Genomic DNA, 24608 nt, shown 5'->3' on the forward strand with positions numbered 1-24608 from the left:
ACTGCTGCTACAACTCCTGGATATTTTTTTTTCGAAGCGTTTACGCGAATACGCGCTGATTTCCGGGGTAGCGGAAGTTTCAGTGGGATGTGAACTATCTTGACAGTGAGGAGCAGTCTCTTTGGTTGTTTTAGCTGAAGCTCGCCCACTGTCCCCGGTCAGAAAGCGCACCGGAGTCACGGCAGGAGCGGCGCACCGTTTGACAGCACGGTAAGAGCACGTCCTCTGACTGCAGCCCGAACCCTGATAAACCGCGGAGTTAATCATTAAACGTTAATTTACTGTTTTGTTGTATTCACACATCGTCATGTGTTTAGTTCTGCGCTGGGAGTGAGACTTTTGCGAGGTTGTGGACTTTAATAGGGACGTTTTTCTAACGAAGTTTCTTGCGGAACTAATGTCTGTGGTTGTGTGTCATATAACTACAGCGTGGGCTATACAATGAACGTTGCGACAAGTTCAGTGACCTTATCGTTGCTGTGCTGTGGTTTATTATCTGTTATATTCCAATGGGGGCTCGAAGTTCTGCTTCTATAAAAAAAAAAAATGGTAGCAGGGAGTTTCTGTCTGCATCAGGTTTTTTTTTTTAATTACTTTGCTGTTGTTTATTACTTTAATTTGACTCCAAACTTTGACACCCAAAAGCCATCAAAGGTTGTGTTCACATATTCTCGAAAGTATGCTCAATGCATCTTGCAGCCAACGTGACATTACCCCCAGTGAGCAACCATTTTCAGTGACCTGTAAATATGCTTTCAGCCTCCAATCCACCAGCTGTGACCAAAAACAAACGTAATCCAAAATTAGTTTGTAGCCATATGTATTTTCTTTTGTATTTTGTTGTCAAAGAGGCGCAGAATGTTTATTTACACCATCTAAATGTTAGCTTTGATTGCTGTGAGCTGAATATATGTATGGAGTCTTGCACAGCAAATTGTAATAAATTACATACAAGCAATCAAAGGTCAAAATATCTTTCGGGAAACACTAACCTTGGACATACTTGCATCACCAGCAAGTGTAACATGTCAGCTGCTGGTTTTCTTAGGGAGCACAAGCCTGCTCAAAACAGAAGTTATAACGTGGTTTAAAAAAGAGCAATCAAAGTGACAACACTATTTACGTGTAAAGATTCTGTCATTTTGTCTGCTTTATGAGGCATTGGGTTTCTTGTCTGTCTGCGTTTCATGTCCTCTTTCTCATGGCTTATTCCTGTCATTGTCAGGACAAGGTCTGCTTTGCTGTGTGTTTTTCTAATTTATGACGCAACTAAAATGTCAAAACTGAAGTCAATAAATTGGTTGTTAGATATATGGCTTGAATGAGTGCTGGCAGAGAAGTCAACAGATAGCTATTTGTACAGCCTCATGCTTGAGTGATTGATTGTTTAATAACATTACACAGCTCTGGAAGCACTGCACTCAGGCAGCTTGGTCTCTGCAGTTATTCATTATCTAGGTGTGATTGGTAGTGTGCTGCAGGGTGCCATAACAACAGCAGGAACAGGTAATCTCCTGTTATCTGTCTGTGCCTGTGCAAGCTTCCATGTGCCACTCCTTTAATCCTGACCTTATGCTGAAAAAGTCTTGCAGGAGCTCTTTAACTATATTTGAGACACAGCTATTTCAATCAATAACATTACACAAAAATATGTATGGAAATAAACAGTATCGTGCCATGTTTTACTGTACTTTGCATGCCAGTTCGTGCTGATTAACATAAAAGTTTGTCTATGTGCAGTAGATACACTGCATGGTGGTGACACAAGACCTGGCTAGGTGATATCTGATCATTCCACATACGTCAGGGTACCTGAAACGTGCACAGAATAATGACTTGGGAGTCCTCTGCTAATAAGGAATGTAAAGAATTTCAGAGCTGCAGCCTGCATATTAAAAACCATGTGAGAGAAAATGCAAGCTCTTTATTTTTCAAATTAACAGTGCGCATGGTGAAACACTAAAAATAAACCAAAAGTGTTATGATTCCAGAGTAGGATTAAGCCAATTGCCTGGGAAAGTTTTTTGTTTTTTTTCATTGTGGTAATGCCTCATTATCAGGGTGTTTTCTCCAAAGGAAACATCTCTCCGCTGTGGCAAAAAGAAATTTCCAGTGCTGTCTTGACTTCCAAGGTCAGGAATTGAAGTCCGAGACAACTTTGTCTTATCTGTGGCCTTCAGGCAGAAACACGGGGGACTAAACACAAAAGATAAAATGGTAAAGCTAAATGAATGCATGTCTGCACATTAGGTCATCATCCCAATTGTTTTCTTTGTACATTTGATATGTAGACATGCATACAACTTACACACACAGGCACATACTGTACATGGCACAGGATCAAGATTTTGCATCTAAGTTTCGGGAGACGTGTACATGTGTCACCCCAGTACACAATTTCATACATAATACAGTTGCAGTGTGTGCAGCCAGTTTATCTTCAGATGGCATAATGCTTAAGTGGATGAAATTGTTTGTACAAGTGGATGAAGTTGTTTGTACTTGTTGTAGTAAGAAGTGTAGTCATGTTTACATTTGACATTGTGGTATTTCTGGAATGTTTTTCCTATCGCTGTGTTCTCCATTAGCATACACGTGAAAGGGTTAACTTAAAGCTTTAAGTGTGAAAAGAAGTTGCCTTTTTTGCTGTAGTTGTGGTCTGTGAGTCATTTTTGTGGCATAGCAATCACAAACACATTATTGTTCAAAACTGATTATCACAATTTTGATTTCGAAAGACATGCCTCCTATCATAGAGGTGAAATAAATTGTCACAGAATATGAGACTCAGATTGTCGCTTGTTTTTGGCATGTAGTCATTAATTACTGATCTTATGTGGTCTGGGACCACATGTAGACCTCGCAACTCACTGGCTTACCATGATGGTTGAGTGGACTGCTTTTCTTTGAATACAGAATGTGTATACTGCCAGCTTATGTCAAACACACCTATAAATCATCTACAGTCCCTCTTCATCCACCAGTGTATTTTTTAAAAAATGTTTCTTTTTTCTCTGTAAATTCATGTCTTCTTCTCATTTTTCTCTTCAGAAATAAACTGTATAACACTGTACGCCACAGTACGTGCAGCACCCAATCCCAAACACAAACATACTCTAGTTATTCTTGGAGGAATGCCCCCGCGCTACAAATAATCGTCTGGTTTGCAGGATCAGTGACGAATTACTGACGCATGTTTGAGGTTTACAGCCTCGCTCAAAGGCCGTGGCCTCACATCGTTTCCAAGAATCGTAGGATACTAACCTCGCATACTATCAGCTTTTTCTTTGGATGGACATTATGGGAGATTTAATACAAACTGTCCAGAACTGACCTTGACCACAGACTATTAGTGTGACACTTGCATCATTTTGTGTTTTCAAATTGCTCCCACTTGCCACTAAGTACGACATCCTGTACGTAAGGGCATCAACAGGAACTTCTTAGTCGGGCACAGCTTTTTACAGATGTCATTTGACACATCTCTCCCACCGGTGAAGCAAGTAACTGCATGCTGTTTACTTCAGATTTTAAATGTTTCATAAAGCTCCTAGTTTCAGGATTGTGCAAATCTGTATTCAGTTGTGGAAATCATTACGTATTACATCAAGCACAAAAGTTTATTGGCACGTTTCCTAAAAACGGCTTATATTAGTCACTGAATATCACCGGCAGGAAAGGGGAAGCAGTGTTGTCACTAAGCAATGATTCACTTTAAAAGGTCAATGTGTGTGGCAGCATTTGCAAGCACATCTGCACAGCCCTCAATGCCAGGAAAGTGTTCAAAAACAGTGAATGTCTACTGAGGAATGTGTGTGTGACAACAACAGGGCCTGTGCCAGTGGTTACCGCTATTTGTTGTTCTATGTTGTGATCCAAAGGAGACCACATCATTAAATCTGGGGTACTTTTTGGCGTGTAATTCTTTTGTGGGGTAAAAATCAGTTTGAGTGATTCAGTTACTGCCCTTTTTGTTATTAAGTGGAACAGTTGTAATCCCTTAATGAGTTGTAGGTTAAATATTGATGGAGCACATGCAGTATGTGTGTCAAAAGAAAAAAAGTTGAGCGTCAGTGTCCCCATTAGACCTTTTGCTTTCAGCTATAGGTCAGTTGAAACCATTTATGTAATTGAAAGTGTCCCAAAACTATTGGTGTCTGCTTACTTTACCACCCCCCATGCTCTCTCTCGGCATGTCTCATCACTGAGTCCTCCATCGGCTCTTTCATAAGCTGATTGTATGACTTGGCTGGCCGGCTGTTTGCCTTTAAAAGAGTTTATAAACACACTAGCACAGGAAGGGTTGGAACATATGTATGACTGTACTTGCTGTTACTGTTAAGGGTTAAGATAAGGTTAAAGGGTGTTCCCTCCTCCCTGTGTTACTGGGGTTGATTTGCGGCATCTTTTCTAATAGAAAATGAGATTTAGGAGGAATCTGTGCTCCTGCTTTGCCTGGAATTCTCTGGGATGCTTGTGGTGGGAACATAATTTTTCTTCTGTGGCATGTTTACGTGGAACAAGTGGGAAATAAAATAAAGCATGGCTCTGTGACTGGTTTGCCTTCTAGCCCTGTTTACAAGAAAATCAAATACGTCTTTATCAAGCAAATGTTTATATTTAATCACTGATTTGTCCTGTGTTCAAGGAATTAACGTGGGAAGATACAAACTGCGGATGAATTGCCTAAAAGGAGAGAGGGAGATTGTCCCAACAGAACAAAGGCTGATGTATGTTCAGACTGTTTCAGTTCAAGCAGAAATATAGATTCTTTTTCTCTAAGTCTCTGCAGTGCATTGCATTGTGTTGTGTTGAGCAATCAGTTCACGGTGAGCGGGGCCTCTGTCACGTTGACAGATGAGGTGAATCATTTCCTTGTTTACAGAAATATGCTTCTTTAGTGTCTCATGTTTCAGCTGTTGCACCTTTATGTGCTATTGTTAAATTATTCCTTGCATATCTAAATACTGTCAACAGTGTTGGAAAACATGCAAATCTTGTCTAGTGCTTTATTAACAGATCTGTTCATCAATTCTTAGTGATAGGAAGTTCCTCCTCAGCATAGGAAATTTCTCTTTGACTTCAAAAATGGATTGCGCATTGTCTTCTTCAGAATAACCAGAACATTTTGAAAATGAAGAAGTGAACTTTGCGTGAATACTTGCATTCAAGAAATATGGTGGACTATGTAGGTGTAGAATTTACAATTGGCTAAATAAATATGACAGTAGTCAAACTACTCATTGAAATAGGAAAGCTTTTAGGTGACAGTGACAGCAGCTCAAACCTAACAACTCCAAAAATGAATAACACAAATGACAACAAGTTAGAGCAAACATTTACACCAAGTAACCTTTGCTTTTCACTCAAGTCAAAATATGTTACTGACCCTTTTCATTTCTGGGTGGCCAAGGGTCAAAATCTTTGCAGTCTTCCCTCCCAGTAAGGAGAGTGTCAACCTATGATTCACACATTTCACTTGAATCTCCATAAGGAGGGGTCACAGGCAAGCTATTGACATGTTGACTGATAAACCAATCCCTTATTATGCAAGTCTCTCAGCTAAACAGAATGACTTTGACTGATAGGCTTAAATTGTGTCACTACATGTACCCGGATCATAGTGTGAGAGTGTAACTTTAAAGAGTAGTTTGTATGGTGCATTTTAAGTTATTTTTCAATATTCTTTAGAAGGATGGTTAGTCTGGTTGTGCATTGTTGGTGTATGTCTTAAAGAATGGGAAAGAACGATATGTTAAGCTGAGTAGTATGCACTTTGTACATTATGTACAGTTGTTTGCCTGAATTTATTAGGACAAACATGCAACTTGAAGTCTTAGGGCTTAGATAAGTTTTAATAATGTTTTACATACACATTTCCAAAGAGGAATTGAAACGTAGTCAGCTCTACATATATTTGTAAGACTTGATGTGGGACTTAATGTTATATTAGCAGAGCCTAATAATGTGTTTAATTTAGTTATGATGCTATTTTGGGTTTAATGGGGAGTAAACTATTTAACATGTAGTGCTTGTGGACCCTTATTGGGTAATGGTTTAAACAGGAGAAGAAGTGGCTGTCATGCCTATCAAGTAACCACTACAACATGTGGCAGGAGGAGGATATTTTGTCTGTGCTCCTCCCCCGAGTGCATTGTGTCCTATAGAAAAAGACACTGGGTGTGAACTACAACTTTGTGGCTCCCTCCCCAAATCTAAGTAAAACCGCGTTGGGGAATGCACTCCCACAAACACACACTCTCTCTCTCACACACACACACACACACACACACACAATCACACACACAATCACTTCCACACACTCGGTCTCAGTCATGTTAATCGGTCAAGTCAGAGCTCCTTCCTGTTTTTCACTAGTTCCGTCTTCTCTTGTGCCCTGCTTGCATAGACTGGGCTGAAAAGGAAGTTCAGAAAAAAAGTCTACCCAGGAAGAGAGGAAGAGCACCCACAAGGAGATCTTATACAACTTACGAAAGGAGAGAGGAGTTTTTTTGTTGGTGTTGGGAAGCTTGCTCCCTGGGGATATCACACCGAAGCCATGGGGGCTGTGAGAGGTGTTGATAGTGTTGAAGGGAGCAGAAAAGGAGAGAGACACATTCTTTGAAAGCAAACTCGATGAGGAAAGAGCTCGAACCAGATAAACCAGATTCCTCCAGATGGATTTTAGAGGACAACCGTACCCTGTAGCCTTAGAGACGGCTGAGGACTAGACAGCACACACAGACACTCTCTCATACACATTGTTGGGAGAAGATAGAGGCTTGGAGGATAATGGAAGCACTGAGAGAGTCTTTTCTTCACTTGACTTTTCAGATGTCAACATATAAGAGAGCCACGCTGGATGAGGAGGACCTGGTGGACTCCACCGGTGATGATATCTACCCATCATCACCCATGCAGGTAAATGAAGAAACACAAGTAACAAGTGGGTAGTTGTCAGTACTGTATCATTATGTAGCACATGGGAAAAAAATATTACTGTTTTAAAGCTTTGCACCAAATTGATAAAAATTTACACCGTTTCAAAAACAATTCTTAACTTACAAAGCAATTCAATTATGGATAAATATCCACTAATTTTGTGTTTTGGCTGCTGTTTTGAAACATGCATGCTCAAGCATGGGGTCATAAATCAAGCTATACTCATAAAGAGCTCATTAAAAATGTCAAAATCATTTTAGTAGCAGTAGCAGTTTGGCATGCATCTGTCCTTAATATGTGGGATGGTTCTTCTTTTGTTGAAACGAAGCATGTGTCTGTGGGGGAACAACCTCTATAATATGTTACATAGATCTGTATGTAGTTTTGTCGAGGGTGGAACACAATCAACTATTTAACCACATTTCTTTGAACAAATCAATAAGTTCATGTTTTAAGGGTTGACCTCAAGGATGAATCTGACTGTGAGACCTTAATAATTTTAGTCATTTATACTTTAAAGTCATTAAACTTTTCATTCACAAATTAATAAAGAGATTAAGAACTCTTTGTTTACTTCCTGTTTAAGAAGACAGTTAGCAGTCATGCACACAGGAACTAAATTTCAATCTCAAGTGTTCTGTATTTGTTATGTTTATAATGGTATAGTTTGAACATTTTGTTGAGAAAGCTTTTCAGAAATGGGCTGAGGAGCATTTTCACTTGAATCCCTGGTAAACAGCATACGGTACCTATCTGCACATTGTACACAGAGGTGTTTAAACGAGCTTCCTCTTGGTGGGTTTTCTTCAGTTAATTTATTCTTTAGATACTTCATTTGACTTCATTTCAGTGATACCTGAAAGGCTCAAACAGTGCTTGGATTCATCCTTCAGCATGGTTGTATCTCCATCATTTTGCTGTGGTTTTTAGGATAATTAATTGCAGCCTCAAGAGACTAAAGAGTGCACAGGCCTTGGCAGTGAGATTCTTCCAGTTATGCTTAGACATAAAATTTAGGTCCAAACCAACCTAGTGTGCTGAGCTCCTGAGGATTAAGAAGCCACTGTGGCTTTGGCATTTGCTTTGATCATATTAAGTTTGACTGTTGAACTTTCATTTAATCTAAAAGCTGTAAATCGTATCCTTATTTATACACTAACTGACTTTTACTGTGAATATGTGAGGTCCAAAATCTTGCATTTATTACAGCTGGGACACTCAAAGACTGGTCAGATTGTGAAGTGTGCCCAAGGAAGGATTTGTGAGTGGCTCTTGGAATCATTCCTGTAGGAAATAAATTCCCTTGGCAGCTTTAACTGAGGCAGCACTCAGAAGAAAAAATTACAGGAGCATGGTGTGCTTGTATAAGATTCAATGTACCAATTTCTGATTTGAAAAAAAGTTGATAACTGACCACAATGCATGGATGTCCTTTCTTATATCTAATAGCTATTATATCTAACTTATAAATTCCCTTAAGTTGGTTTTCTGAGAAGCTTTACCTTTTTTCAGAAAGGTAATAGCTTTAAACTAGAATAGAATAGAACTTTATTGATCCCTTTGGTGGAAACCTCAGGGAAATTGTTGTAAAGAAAGAAAAAAAAAACTAGTTGTGTTCTGTTTGGTGTCCTTGTTTGACTTCCTCATCATTGTCAGGTGAGACACAAAAACAGCAGATATGGCTCAATAGGACTATTGTATTTTTTTCGTATTCTGGGGCAAAAGGAAAATATCCTTTATGATGAGGGAACAATACAAGAAAGCTTAACCTTTTCTGTGTATGAGGGTTGAGAAGGCTGTTATAGAGAAGTCATTGTGCTCTGAAACCAAACCTGTCATCAAATCCCTGAGAAGCTGTTTGACTACGCAATATTTTCCGCACTGTATTAGTTCAACAACATATCATCATTAAGTGTGTTTATGTACTTTAAAGCTGTCATTATGATGTCATTCAACTATGCTGAATCACTTTAGAACAGTTGGCTTTTATTTGATTATTTGAACTAGGCATTTTTGTAAGTTTGTGTTTGTGTTTGTGTTTGTGTGCAGGTGACTCTACTGCATGGTCGTAGACCCACATGTTGGCCAGAGAGGACAGAGAGAGAGAGGAAGCTGCTGTTTATGGTGTGTGTACTGTCACTGGGCCTGTTAATAGCTCTCATTACAACTGGGGTCTTCTACAATCAGGGTGAGTTTTAGTTCCACTTTTGCCACAATGACACACTAAAAACAAACATTTGCAATCTCTATGAAGTAGACTTTATCCTTTTTAAACTGTCATTTTTAGTATATCGCTTAATTTAATACAAAGCAACCCTTCAACCTGTCCAGAAGAATAACTGAGTAATAGACGAACACACATAAAAGGAAGAAAGGAACCTCTATGTCCTAAGTAGTACTACGTGCTACATCTAACCCTCTACGTCCTAAGCTTTTTATTTATGTATATTTCGAAATTTCCACTTGTGAAAACATCCCCAAATTCAGTTAGTTACAGTTTCACAGCTTTGAGAGAATGAACAACCCTGAGATCTATGAATAAAAGAGAAGAATTTTAAAAAAGAATTTTGAAACTCTCCTTGTCCCCAATTGTCAGGTCACGGTGAGATGTAAAAAATGCTGGGAAAAATGTGACTTTTACTTCTACTGAATCCAAACTGTACATAAGAATATAAATAATCGCATTTGTTTTGAAAATGCTCTGTTGCAACATTATAAAACTTAATGCAACAGAAATAAAGTCTAACAATGCTTACACCTAATTTAATCATAATAGTACCAGGCAGCCTATCATTTAATGTGACAGTTTTGGTTTTGTTTGAAAACAGATAGAGCCTGGTTCCAGAGCAGGGACCTCCAAGGTAGAAATGAAATGTGCCAACACCTCTAAAGCTCACAAATCATCATATTAAATGTTATTTGTTTATTCAAATCTAATACAAGACAACTTCTAAATAACGTAAACTAAAAGATGGTTTTAGTTACCAAATTGTGTACTGTCTGGACAGAGTTTTGTCTCCTTGTTTACAGTTTTAATGTGACGCTAACTCCTGGTTGCAACTACATATTTACTGTACAGACATAAGTGGTATTGCTTAAATGGGCTCTGTCTGTATTTATGATGAGAAACAAAGTTAGGTTATGTCTATAAAGATGCTGAATGCAGCAGGTATGAAAAACATCAACCTTTTAATCATCTTTAAAAATTAAGGTGTAGTTGTTGTTCTATTTAAGAATATTTTTTTACTAGTATAGTTCCCATCATCAACACTTATTGTTTTTATGAGAGGGAAATAATCAACTGTCCAAGATAGAAAACTATCTGTTAACCCCAAAATGCTGCAAAGTGTGGCCTTATATGCTGAATGTACATTTATCTCTTTATTTATCAACACAAATGAAAGAACACAGGGTTGTGCGTTTTTTTTATGGCATATATGAATCATCATATGAAAGCCACACCTAAAAACAACCCTCAATCTCTCCCTTGAGCTTATCCATTATGGAAGAAGGGCTTGTGGATTTACCATCACATCCTGGCGGCGTCTCATCAGTGTTGGTTTCCTCAAATTTACCATGGGAAACTTTATACTACTTCCTCCCATTCAGTATGGCATGTAAGATGACAAAGATCACACTTTGAAATAATAAAAGGAACAAGGATGAAATCTCCTTGGGGTACTAACCTCATCCCTCCTCATAACTTTGTCTCCGTCTCTGTCTCATGCTATATATCGACAGATGGTGAAAGTCTTACAGAAAGTAAGAAGTGAGTTGTCCCCTGAAGCTGTTTTTAGCATCCTGTAATGTCTAGAACTTCCACTTCTCGAAACAATTAAAGTTTTCTAAAGCTCTTCCCGTGTCTTTAGGCTTTAAAAAGTAACAGTGAGCAGCTTTAAGCCTCGGTGTTGCCTCTTCAGTTGCTTTATCTTAAAATTCATGTTGAAAACACAATACACAAAATACCCATTTTTGGGAAAATAGAAGTCACATTTAGATTGTGATACAAACCAAGACACAATGGCCTCTATGTATCAGCCAGTTATATACTGGAAGAGTAAAGGGATTTGTGTGTACTTCAGTCTAAAACATTTAGATAAGTCATCGAGGGTTCTTCATCGTCATCTGTTAATCTATCCTCTATTTATTAATCTGACAATTACCAAATCAATTGGTGGTAGTTAACTTGATATTAATCACAAATGATCAACCTTCATGTTTCAGCTAATTATTTATATAGCATATATACAAGGACAAGTATTCCCTGCAGATTGTATGTCTTGGCTGTTACCTCTTGTGAAATAATAGTTTCCAGATGGTCTGAAAATCCTTATGCATATTTGTCCTACCGAGAAATATTTTCAGATTATCCATTGTGGTAGTGTTTCCCACTAACTGATGAAGCTGAACGTCAAGTATCTATGAATTTAACATGTTCTTTTTTTAAAAAATCTTCTTTTTTTTCCTGCAGCTCACCCAGGTTTGTGTCTAACAGAGCCATGCATTAGTGTGGCCAGTGCTGTTATTGGAGCCCTGGACCGATCTGTAGACCCCTGCCATGACTTCTACAATTTTGCTTGTGGGGGCTGGGTGAAGAACAATCCCCTCCCTGAGGGGAAGTCTCGCTGGGGTCCTTTCAGCAACCTGTGGGAGCACAACATGCTCGTAATGAAGCATTTATTAGGTAAGAGTCCTAATCTGAGTACAGTTTTGTTTTCTTTGCTGTCTTTACTTGAGGCAGAGGTGCACAGTGTCTTCTCCAGCACATTTTTTCAAAGGCTGGATAATCCAGCTTGTTTTTCATTAACATTTTTTTTTGTCTTCTATCTTTGTTTCTCAGAAAACACAACGATGAAAGGTTTGAGTGAAGCTGAGAAAAAGGCCCAGCAATATTATCAGGCTTGCATGAATGAGACCAAAATTGAAGAATTAGGAGCTAAGCCACTACAGCAACTAATCAGCCAGGTATGCCTATTTCTTTAAGCAGTCAAACATCAAACAAATAAAAATTTCAGTGCTTCCTCACATCAGTTAATATAACTGTTTTTTTTTTGCATTTCCATCTCTGAGTCTCTGCTTAATTCCTGTCTGTTTCAGATAGGAGGCTGGGCTCTGAATGAACCCTGGGACAAAGACAATTTCCAAGAAGTTCTGCAAACAGTGTCAGCTAGCTTACGCACCTCTCCTTTCTTCACTGTGTTTGTCAGTACAGACTCCAAAAACTCTAACAGCAACATCATCCAGGTAAGGCTTCTTTTTTGGGCTTCATCTATTTTAATAACTGTGTGATGTTTATCTAAAATCATATATTTATATCCCAGAAAGCACCTCCATTTGATGGCATCCCCATAGATCTAACTCAGTCTTTTTACACATATTTATTCAAATCCTCTCCAACACAAGCAGCTTTTATAGACTTTTCTAAAGAGACTAAATTCTCAGTTATTCTTGGAACAATCCAATTGTTATTAATGGGGTGTTAGAGTCACACTGACACTTTGAAATGAGTTCATTCCTTTGTAGGGTGTCATGAGACTATGCCAAATGGTAAAGATAAGATCTTTGGCAAGCCAGTACATTCAGCCTGCATGCTGGTAACATGGGAATGAAAACAAAAGGTTGTTTGTGAGTGCTGACATGTGTGAACAGAAAATCACAAGTTGTTTGTCTTGACTCTAGGTGGATCAGTCTAGCCTGGGACTACCTTCACGGGATTACTACCTCAATAAAACAGCAAATGAAAAGGTACTATGGGAAAGTTGTTTACAGCATTACACCGGTTTTACAGTTGTTAAGCAGAAAATGTACATACAAAGTTGGACCGTAATGAGAACAAACAATATTTTTAATTCACTTTCAGTTTGAACACACCCAAAGGCTCATAGCTCCTTGCAAAGGAAGTCAAGAAATATTAAGTATATATTTCAGCTTCAGGGGTAAACCCTGCATAGTAGCTTTTAGTTGCATAGTTTAGGATTACTTTCCTAATTGAATTTTATCACACACAAATGTCATCCCCTCAACCACCCCCACCTAAACCTCTCTGTCTACTTGGACTTTGCAGTATCTGACAGCATACCTCAACTTCCTGGTGGAGTTAGGGGTTCTTCTGGGTGGCTCAGAGGAGACATCGCGGACGTTAATGGAAGAGATTGTGGACTTTGAAACAACTCTGGCCAACATCACAGTTCCTCAGGAAGAGAGAAGAGATGAGGAGCTCATTTACCATAAGATGGAGGCCAAAGACCTGAGAGTGAGTGTCTCCTGTTTTGGTGCTATCAGCTAAGAACATCAATACAACACAATACATTACAGTACATAAAAAAAAGATTTTCCTCAAATTGTGACAGTTGCTTGTGGTGCTAAAGAAAGTGAAATGTTTACATTTTGTTTAGGCTTTACTCAACAGACTCTTTTTGTGCGTGTTTTATCTTTGTCACTGCAGGCTCTGGCTCCTGCCATTGACTGGATGCAATACCTCACTGAAGTGTTTGCTCCTGTGCCGCTGAACGAGTCAGAGCCAGTGGTTGTTTATGCCAAAGAATACCTCCAGAAAGTTTCTGACCTTATAACTAAAACAAATAGAAGGTGAGATACATGGTAATTCTTCAGAACTTTTTTCCAATGTCTTCAACACAGGTTGTACGTTTCTACTTAAGTGCAACTATGTAAATATAAGTTTGCTAAGATTTAGGATGATGCAGGATTCTCTTACAGAAAAGTGCAATAGTAAGACTTTAGTCAATATTGAAGTGAACAGAAAAATAGTAAATCTGATATTTTATTTGCAGCCTACTCAACAACTACATGATAATGAAGGTTGTGAGAAAGATGGTTTCGATTTTGGACCAAAGGTTCCAGGATGCTGAACAACGTTTCCTTGAGGTCATGTATGGCACGAAGAAGGTAAGACATGGAGATTTAGGCCTTTTACAATCACTATAATCCAGCATGACACAGATAGATAAAGGCAAAGGTGAGATTAAGAACATATGAAGTGAAGAAAACAGCAACACACTGCACATATTTGACTTGATGGCAGATTATCTTCCAGATAACATATTTTTATCATGTTTATGAACTATATACAAGCATCTAAGCTGCTGGTTTGTCATTGTCTTTCTGCTTAAACAAACCGTTACATGTTTATGTGATTTGAAAGAGACACTGGAAGAACTACTAGGAATTTTTAAACAGCCCCAAGTGTATGTGGACTTGTTTTTAAAGAAGTCTAGTATATGCTGGCAGAGGACATGGCCCAAAGCAAACCAGCTGGGATTAGCGAGCTCTGCACTTGACTGCTTGTTCTTGTGTGTGACACAAAGGGCCCATTTTTATGAAAGACATAAATGGAAATAGTCATGAACAGAGAAGCAAAGATTTCTCTTCATAAGACTTAACAGTTGCAGCCAGATTGTTATTGTATGTCAGCTTTCTGCTGCAACCTGATTTCTTCAACTTTATTTCAATCTAATTTCTGATTTCCTGATTATTTACCATTGATTTTTTTTGAAAGGGAATCTGCTAAAAGGAGAATTTTGGTTTCTTTCAAGCTGTTGTATTTCCCAATAAAGTGGCTATTGTAGGGATTTGTGGTTTGATGGATTTATTGTTTCGCAGGAGTTTCGAAACTGAGTTCCCTGCAGTTTTCCAAAAAATGACAGATTCATACATGCATATTTTAAACATTTGTTTTCAGTCTGACTTAAAGTAGCTACAGAATCCAGCCATCCAGAGCGGATATTTTAATATTTGCTTTTAGCGTTTGTTCTTGATCATTTATTTCTAGTGGATTTTGGGGAGGTGAAACAGCCTCACTTGGACAGTGGTGTCTATAAAAGCTGCAAAGTCATTGATTGTAGTTCCACAGCTGGGATTCCACTTATCCATGGACATATCAACAGGTCCCACTCTTAACAGCAGCAGTCTTCCTCCTCACTTGGCAGCAGAGCAAGTGCGGGAACATCATCTGAGATATGTTGTCTCCAAGGATGTCCTGTTTTCTATCTGCTTCCATCCTCACAGTGGGGGCTTCACACATGGAAACAAACTGGCCTGTACAGTAATATACTGGTGACAAAGTCAGCTGGAAAGTATGCCTGGATAGAGATATCTATTGCAGTTAGTAAAATGTCCGCTCTGGGCAGCTAATTTCAGTGTTTAACTTCAGTCAGACTGAAAGCAGACATTTAAGAAGATTCAGGTAAACTGCATTTCTTTGGAAAGCTGCACGAAAGTCATGCTAATTGCCCCACTAAACGCCATTTACAAGCTGTTTTGCGCAACGCTTTACTTTCCCAAATCTTTACAACGGAGGTGAAGAGTACAAATTTTGCATGACACTTGCAGCCACAGTAATGGGAAATATGCCAGGTTGAAATAAACCAGAATTCTCTTTTAACACAGCTAAATTTTAGAATGACAAACCTGATTTCTCAGCCTAAATGCATGAGTTGCTAATAAGGTGTTTATGTTGCCACATCTGCATTACAATTACCAGTACCAGTGACAGTGCCACTGGGGCAGCAGTATGAAAGAATGAAGGCAAGTATTATTATATGTAGCTTGTATGCCTCTGTGTGTGAAAAATAATTACATCTCAACTGAAACTGAAATAAACACATATATAAGATTATTTTTGAAAAATGATAACACAGTAAAGAAAATCTGTGATTTAACGTTTTGTGAAAACACTCCTAAAATCTAAACTGCGTCATTTTATGTGTCAGTCTTAAAAAAATGTCAGGCTTGATTCAGAAATATTATAAATTATTTTATAATTATAGTGAGTAGGGGTGAAAGGTGATTACTACTAGTTGCACGTATTTGTACATTTTACACTAAGTGCTTGTTTAGCAATTACTGTGATTTCCCTCCTTAACAGTTTTCTCAATAACTTGTTTCTTATTTGCATGTAAATGTATAGAAAGGTGTTGAAATTAGCCTGTTGAGATTAAAGGGTGAGTTCACCTAAATTACCAAAAAGAAAAATGTTTCTTGTATACAACAAGAGGTGAGTGAGAAAATGTTGAGCCCTGCAGATACTTTTTTGTTATTTTTTTTGTTAAACTGCCCAGGTTTAGAGATTGGCTTTCACCATTTTGGCTGCCACATCGATACAATGGAAGTGACTGAGAGTTGAAATTTAAAACACACATTTATGAAACTGTCCCCAAGAAAAGTCACCAGGTCACTACAGATAATCCTCAGACCATGCTACTGTGTTTCGCCGCTAGACACCTCGATACTTTAATGTACTACAAAATAAGCTTTTCTTGTTAGAACCTACTTTTATTTAGACACACAATTGAAGACACTCAAACATGAATACATGCAAATGTACATTAAACTAACTCGTCAGCGAATTTTACTTCCTACTTAGTGATTAACTGTTTGACTGTGAAGGCTGCAGTGATCCCAGGTCTTATCTGAGCAAGATCCTGTTCCCTCTGCCTTGTTTTCCACTGGGGTCAAGCTGTAATAACAAACCAAAACTTTCTATGCATGTCTCTTTGGGTTTCTGTTTTATGTTAGAGTGCAGCTGTGTCTCTTTTTCCATCTATAACTGTGTTCCCAAGTAGATTTTACTGCTTTGCTTTTTCAGACTACACTTCATTTCCTCACTGTGACCTTGTTCCTTTGTACCTACTTATACATGCAGCTCCATTTGTCCTTCCTTTCACCTGATAATACATTTGTCACATAGGGACTGTTTTTACCTGCAGTCAATGAATTGACTGCTTGAATTGGATTGTGAAGTTACAAAATCGTTGTTTTAAGTGGAAATAGATAATATTTGTTTACAACTTAAAAAAAATGTTTTTAACAAAAAAAAACATACATAAAAATGTGAGTTTTTGCTGTAGCAATCACAGAGAGATAACTTTTGTTTTACCGGAGGGGAAGTTTGAGTTTAAACAACTGAAATGAGTTGTTGCAAAGTTGACAAGTATTTGTTGGTTTTACTCACTCATTAGGAAACAAGCAAAACATAAGGATATTTTTGTGTCGCTGGTAAACATTACTCAGGGCAAGAAATAATTCATTACCAAGTTAAACACAACTTTGCAAACTAGGATATAACTCTTATCCCGAGTGAAATTCCTCCCATTCGCTACTTATTTCCACTTTGTGCATGTTCTGCTTGTCGTCTCACTTGGCATGTGGGGTGTCCTTATGTTGCTGTTTTTTCTAGAAGGAACACTGTGTCTCTGAGCCCGCAGCGAGATATGGCTCAAATTAATTTCAAAAATAACTGAACTCGGAGGTCACAAAGATTACAACTGTTTGTCTCTCATTTTCTCCCATTGTCTATTGAACTGCTGATTTTCATTATTAAATGTTTACTTTCTAGAATTTACATCTAATAAAACATGTTTAGTACTTAGTTTTGTATCCTAAAATCAACAATATGTCATTTTGACTAATTTTGAAAAAGCAATGCAACTATGCTGATAGAGTTTTGTATAGTCAAGAGAGTCTAGGTCCTCGCTTCACATTTAGAGAGAAATCCTTCAATCCAACGGTTTTATGTCCATACTTATTGTGTTCAGAGTCATGGGGGTTTGCAGCTGTCCTACCATACGTTGGGCAAAGAGCAGGAACAAACTGTCCAAAATAGCAGTCTATTAGCACAATTGGCAGACTTATTAGAAACATTGTCCTTTGCTTGCTATCACTTCCCTACAGTTTCAGTATCACCAATGTTTTCCTTGCCAACACATAAAGCCCCCAACTGAATGCAAACAAGCCACCTTTTACAGCATTCCTCATGATCATTCTGGGAATTTGAGGAAGTGACTAACTGAAGCAGACAAAACTGGTGGAACAAAATCTTGCGCAATGAAAAAAAAAATCCCATTCCAAGTAGGATGTAACAGTGCAAGGTTATTTGAGAATACAGACTGTTTTTTTTTTTTTCAATCTTGATGTGTTGTGTTTTTTGCAGAGCTGCACTCCACGCTGGAAGCTGTGTGTCAGCGACACAGACAGCGCCCTGGGCTTTGCTCTTGGAGCCATGTTTGTCAAAGACACCTTTGCTGAGGACAGCAAAGCCATTGTAAGACTTCCAGTGTCCTTACCTCACAATAGCTGCTCTTACTGCGTGAGGCTATGTCATTTTGACTCATCTCTATCTCATCTGTGCTTCAGGCTGAAGACATGGTTGCAGAAATTAAACAAGCATTTGAGGAAAGTCTTAAGTATGTGACCTGGATGGACTCAGACACAAAAAAAGCAGCAAAAGAAAAGGTGGGACTTTATGTAGTTTTTTCCCAGGAAGTCTTCCTATTGATGCTTTATGGAGACAATTGCTAAAAAACAGCTGTTTGTGCTGAAGTGGTTGAGAAATACAGCACTGCCACCTGGTGTAAAAATGTGTCTTTTACAGTTTTTAAGTCTCATCTTTCACAGGCAGACGCAATATACAACATGGTTGGATATCCTGAATTCATCATGAATACCACAAAGCTTGACAAAGTGTTCAATGATGTAGGTAAATGTGGAACTATATTATATAGGCTAACCTGTTACTTATATTCATACTTATTTTGCCCCATTAAAACACTGAACTCCCTTTTCTGTTACTTTTGATTCCTCTCTTTTAGTTTATGGTGGTGTCAGACCTTTACTTCCAAAATGTTATGCAGTACTACAACTTCTCAGCCAGAGTGACTGCAGACCAGCTGAGGAAAACTCCCAACAGAAACCAGTGAGTTGCTCCATCTAACCCACCGCCCCTCTTGCCACAGAGGAGGTGGCGCGATCTGATGGGAACACATTCCCATTATACTGACTCAGCAGAATACTGCTGCCATCCACAAACGTTCCCAGGCAACCAGCTTCTCTCCGCTGAACTGATCCTTGTCTCTAATTAGGCTGTAGGGGAGGGCTTAGATTAGGGTTCCCATGCCTTCCAAACTGATCTGTAGTCAGCCTGGCACAGCAGGTTGTACAGAATCAGTATTGTAAATTAAATGTGATTTTGATGTCAGCCAAATGTGGTGACGCTGTGTTCCTTGCTTTACAGGTGGAGCATGACCCCTCCAACCGTAAACGCATATTACAACCCAACTAAGAATGAGATGGTTCTGCCTGCAGGAATCCTTCAAGCTCCATTCTACAGTCGCTCCTGGCCTAAGTATGTCTTCCCCGTTGCATTTGAAGTTTCACATTGGATGAATTTTAGTAGCACTGCGAAGATTAAAGTTTTTTTTGTGTGCAATACAATCGACACTTGTCCTTTGCTGCCATAAACTTAAAAGCAGAATAACAGAGATACTATTAAAACACCAATGAAAGACACAAGGCAATGAAAAATACCCAGAGAAAATATAATTAAAAAGCAGTTTTTCATCTAGACACAAGAGTCTTGTGGAGTACCGTTGTTAGACAGTATTCTAATAAACAGACTGAATTTAATTTCACCTCCTTTATCCCTTCGATTTAATTCAATTCAAATTGCTGAACAATGTGTGAGTGGAGGTTCAAAGGTAGAGTGTGAAAAAATAGTATCCCACGTAACTTGCAAAACCACAAATTATTATTTTCACACTTTGGCTTTTGCACAGATTAAATAAATGAGATATAGCATATTAATTAATCGGGTTTTTGAATTTGTTACCTTCAGACAGACTCAGGCTAGCTGCTTCTCCTATTTTCTAGTCTTTGTATTATCCTAAGCTAATTGGCTGCTGGCTAGAACTTAGAATAGAATAGCATAGCATAGCATAGCATAGCATAGAATAGAATAGAATAGAATAGAATAGAATGCTTTTTGTTCTATTCTATTCCAAATTCTATTATTCTAAATATGGGCATTCTATCAATCTTTTCAACTTAAGTGTATTCCCCCAGAAGATGTCAGTTATTTCTGTAACAGACTTGCAGTCTGTGCACACAAATGTTGAAAGTGTTGTTTAATGTTTTACAGAGCTCTTAATTTTGGTGGAATTGGAGTTGTCATGGGTCATGAGCTAACTCACGCTTTTGATGACCAAGGTTGGTAAAAATAAATAAATAAATAAATAAATAATAAAGCAATTTATATTTCAGAGTATAATAATTGACTGGTTTCTTGCTAAATTGGTAAATCATTTTGCAAAGAGCAACTCAGCAGGAAAGTAATTTTCCATATTTTTGTCCAAAGGGAGGGAGTATGACAAAGATGGAAACCTGCGCCCTTGGTGGAAGAACTCTTCTGTGGAGGCCTTCAAGAAGCAGACCCAGTGCATGGTGGAGCAGTACGGCAATTACAGCATCAACCAAGAGCCTCTGAATGGAAGACACACATTGGGAGAGAACATCGCTGACAACGGCGGACTCAAGGCTGCTTACAAGGTCTGATGTATGATAGGGAGCATAACTCACTGAATAATTTCCGAATCTTTTTGAGGAGGATTTTATGCTAACCATGGAGAAAAATGTCTTTCTGTAGGCAGTGTAGTCAAAAAATGTCGGCGCAAGACAGCGTTTGGGTTATTATGGAAAGTTTGGACCATCACTGTTATGTTTCCCATGACAAAATTGTCAGATTGTATGTTTCCAAGGACCAAAAACTATCACACAGATCTGATGTTAATCTTCTGTGTTAGTTTATTTGTCAGGAGCGGGTGTGGGTCATGTCCATTAATCTGTATTGGAAAAAGTTGGTTGTCTGGTTTACAGTGAAGCCTGGAAATGCAACAGGTGGTTATGAGTGGCCTTGTCCGCCTCTGGTTACTTCTTCACATGCACACATTCTTTCCATGTAATGAAAGGTCATAAGCTATGAAGTAGATGAGCAAATCATATGGAAGTGAAAGCAACCCTGCATTAAGCAAAACATGTTCCCTATAGCAAAATAATACTACAAAGGACCTAAAGTTGATCTGCTATTTCCTTTGGTCTTCTGTATATAGTTGCACAGAAAAAAAAGTGAATGCATGTGTGTAACATGATCATTTCTTGCTTTGAAGGCTTATGTGAACTGGATCAAAAAGAATGGTGAGGAGCCCACACTGCCTGCCCTGGGAATGACAAACCATCAGCTATTTTTTGTAGGGTTTGCTCAGGTTTGTATCAATTTCAGTATATTCCTTCTTCTGATTTCATCAAACTGTCTACACTCTAATACTACTCATGCTTCTTCTTCATGTCTAAAAGCTTACTTTCAGACATGTTTTGAGATGTGAAAATACTCTGCTTGGAATATTAACTTGTGTCTGACATGGCTTTCCACAAAATACAAAATATATCTGCTCATTTTCCCCTCTTTAAAATATCCATTCATAGATTAGTTCTTTTCTAAAATTTAAATGTGGGACATAAGATGTCTCGTACTTCTCTGACAAGCCTGTTCCCAATGCATGTGTCCTGGAGGCTTCAAGTTTCAGGATCACACTTCTGCAAGTTTCATACTAAACTGTGATTGGCTCCAAAGTAGCTGTTATGTCACCAAATCATGCTCGGCTTGTGTAAAAGTATGAGCACAGGAACAAACTTTCAGCAGATGAATGTGAGCCTTCTAGTGTTGGAATCTGTGCTTTCATTGTTCTGCACAGTGAAGCCCAAACATTGTTGTCAATGAGCAAGAGGAAAAACACATGTTTGGCTAGAGGGATTTTGAGCTAAATATGAGAATAAAATAGGCCTGAACTAAGCCTTAACATAAATGTATCTTAAGAGGGAATTTAAAGTGACTTACTTTAAAACACTTACAGAGCTACAAATAGAAGAAGTTAATACCTGATTAATGTTTTAAAAAAGAGAGAGATTTTGAAGGATGATGTGGAAAAAAAATAGTTCTTTATTTTGTGTCTTTTCCCTCTGTTAACTCTTGCAGGTATGGTGCTCTGTCAGAACACCGGAGAGCTCACACGAGGGTGTAATCACAGATCCTCACAGTCCATCAAGATTTAGAGTCATCGGCACCATCTCCAATTCACAAGCATTCTCAAAGCACTTTGACTGCAAAGCAGATGCTCCCATGAACCCTAAACATAAGTGTGACCTTTGGTGATGCCTCATTTCTCAGGCTGTTTTTCAGCAAAGAGTGAAACGGACATTGGAGAAACTAGCTTGAGATACTGACAAAGTCTCTTCAGACGGGAATGCAAGAACCACTGAAATGCCTACTGCCTTGCCACTTTACGCTTATCAGGTTCCTTATCAGGGCAAAATGTGCCTGCTCTGTATGGAGGATTGTAAGTTTTAGTGTTTTGTCCACAAGGACTATTGGTTGCAGCTTTCAGCAGCTTTCCTCAAACTCTCAAGTTAAATGTAGCTACCCAGGGAGTTTTTGAACACTGTAAAAACAACACATGGTCACAAAAATGGGGAAACCACTTTCAAAATTTCGTACACTGCTTGTTTGCCATGTAAAGTGATAAATAAGCAAAGCAATGTTTCTCTTTATTTCTTGTTAATTTCCACTGTGCTTGGATCTGCTCTGGGTTATTTTAATTGTATTTTATTTATAACCAGATTTTTATATAATAGTGAACCAGCAACCTGCAAGATTTATAACCTAAAGAAAAATAAAACGTGGTTCACATATAAACAGCTTTAAAGCTGTTTATTAATAAGTGGTATTCATATATTCTAACAGCAACTGTTTGTCTTTCATTCATTGCAATATTTCAGAAGCGTTTGTGTACAGTCTGGTCAAACTGTGTCATTAAGAATGTGGGCATGTAGGCTAAAGCCATGATGTGTCATACCTGTTTTTATGAGAAAGAGTTTGCCACAAATTATTTTGTATAGTAAAACCCATCTTAAAACATATTTGTCTCATGTTCCCAGTTTATTCAGTGTTTGAAGTCTCACTTCGTAACTCACACACAAAGCATCTGACTTGTTTCATAGTGTCACCAGTGTTTCTGATGTTTTAACTTAACCCCTTACAGTACATCTAATAGCAAAATGTGCCTCTAATTTGAAGACTGCTTTAGACCAAATCATGCTTTCTGTGTCAGCAATTATAAAAAGTCAATCATCAGGTAAAGTTACTTAAATTTTTCATGTGTATGTACTTTTTCAGTTTAGCTCCAAAAAGAAAAAGCTGAGTCTCAGTAAAATCTGAATTTCCTTTTAGTTCCAACGGGTGGAGCTGCCTTCCCAATAAGAAGAGAACATTACAATCAAGAAATGACTCACAATCATCAGCGAAAAACAAATGTATCAGTCCTTCGAAGCCCACGCCATTTCTGGTGGTTTTTTTTTGCCCCTGTCAAATTTTTCCTCATTGTGGGTTTATGTTTTCACTGCAAAATAAGGTCCTTTACCTCTGTGGAAAAAGCACAACTATGGTTAGAAGTAGAGAAGTTTACAAAAAAAAAAATGGAACCAACATGTACAACATTTTTCCAAGTGCCCACGGATGTTACCAGTGCTTGGAAAGAAAAGGTGACTTTACATATAGTCAAAATGTACTAATTACCTTTTTGCAGCCTGTACAAGCAGCGCTTTTCGTACAACTCTGCACACAACACCAGAAAGATATTTCAACATGCTGAATGTATCTTCCAGCAACTTGCTCCTCTGAAAACCGTTTCTGAGCCATACTGCATTTATTTTATTGCAAGTATGTTCGATTTGCTTTTCACTCTAGCTAATGTGTTTCCATTGTTGTCCCATCTCGGCTCTGAGCAAACACAGTCTGCAGTTTAGCCGAAAAATCCCTAAAATTGTGTCAAGCGACTGTTGGTCAGAGCTGAGTCACTAATGGCACCTCAGTTGCACAGAGTAGCACAGAATTTTTTTGTATTTACAGAATCTATCAAACAGTTTGTTTATGATACATTTTTTTAAAATGAAAAATTATGTTGAGGAAATATAACTTTAAATGTAGATTTTATAGACAGAACTACGTGTCACACATGGTTAGTTTATAAAAATCCAACAGTGCTTTCTGTTTTTACAGCTTCTGGCTTTGATTCATGAATGGTTCAGTATTTTATACACAGACAAAAAAATCAAGCTAAAATTACTGATGGTGAAAACAGTTACTCTGCATGTTGGAAAAATGTAATCAAATAAAGGAAGTAGGAGTCTGTCCTCAGACTAAGGGCATATTTATTTTTAGGAGATTTGATCAAAAAGTACAGGGACTAAGTATTAATTTATGATTTACTTTGTTAACGCTATAGGGGGAAAGTAGAAGAACATTGAAGATTATCTTTTTTTTATGCCTAAATTCCACCATACAAAGTTTGCAAACATTTTAAACCCCTTTTTTCCGCTGTAGTATTTTGATAGCATGTTTTTTTGTTTTTTTTTTGTTTGAGATCTCTCTGTGCACCACAAGAGGGAGCTCACGTACTACCAGTGGTACGAGGACCATAGCTTGAGAACCAGTGCTCCAGATAAAAGCAGGCCATTACACATGTAATCTGGTGTAAACTACGTTCATCTTGACATAAAAAAAAAAAAAAAACTTCCAATCGCGTAAATTTTTTTTAAAAAATTAAATGAAATTCAAGTTTTTTTGTTTTTAAAACCACAGCTGTCACAACAATCGCCACTGCTGATCATCATTTCAGCTTCAAATATTTTTAAATGCGAGTATTAGCAAACAATTATGTAAAAAATGCACGTTGTTTTTTTTAAATTTTTTTTTATTATTTTTTATTTTTTAAGCCTTCTATTTAATTTATTGCATGTTGACAGATTGTATGTGATTGTGTAGT

General features: G+C 38.0%; 1 protein-coding gene across 2 annotated transcripts; it reads left to right on the top strand.

Moving 5' to 3' along the window:
- The first annotated feature begins 77 nt into the window (after positions 1-77).
- On the top strand, positions 78-22704 carry ece1 (endothelin converting enzyme 1). 2 transcript variants are annotated; one of them, XM_008306265.1, is made up of 19 exons: positions 78-210; positions 6835-6921; positions 8992-9130; positions 11414-11626; positions 11783-11907; positions 12040-12186; positions 12622-12687; positions 13007-13195; positions 13388-13530; positions 13734-13848; positions 17891-18001; positions 18094-18192; positions 18355-18432; positions 18549-18652; positions 18971-19081; positions 19874-19941; positions 20090-20280; positions 20898-20993; positions 21764-22704. In XM_008306265.1, the coding sequence occupies exons 2-19, from the start codon at positions 6835-6837 to the stop codon at positions 21938-21940; spliced, it is 2259 nt and encodes a 752-aa protein (XP_008304487.1). In that variant the 5' UTR covers positions 78-210; the 3' UTR covers positions 21941-22704. The 2 variants fall into 2 exon arrangements, with proteins under 2 accessions (XP_008304487.1, XP_008304486.1); XM_008306264.1 differs by lacking the exon at positions 78-210 and having other exon boundaries at positions 6316-6921.
- Positions 22705-24608: the final 1904 nt, after the last annotated feature.

This window comes from Stegastes partitus, unplaced genomic scaffold (genome assembly GCF_000690725.1).
Source record: "Stegastes partitus isolate 25-593 unplaced genomic scaffold, Stegastes_partitus-1.0.2 Scaffold3637, whole genome shotgun sequence".
Taxonomy (NCBI): domain Eukaryota; kingdom Metazoa; phylum Chordata; class Actinopteri; family Pomacentridae; genus Stegastes; species Stegastes partitus.

Bases quoted from the DNA above. Each gene is read 5' to 3' on its own strand.
- ece1 (XM_008306264.1), top strand. From the start codon at position 6,793: ATGGAAGCACTGAGAGAGTCTTTTCTTCACTTGACTTTTCAGATGTCA. The intron at 12,688-13,006 runs GTACTATGGGAA...TGGACTTTGCAG, and splicing joins ATAAAACAGCAAATGAAAAG to TATCTGACAGCATACCTCAA. The intron at 18,193-18,354 runs GTGGGACTTTAT...CATCTTTCACAG, and splicing joins AAAAAGCAGCAAAAGAAAAG to GCAGACGCAATATACAACAT.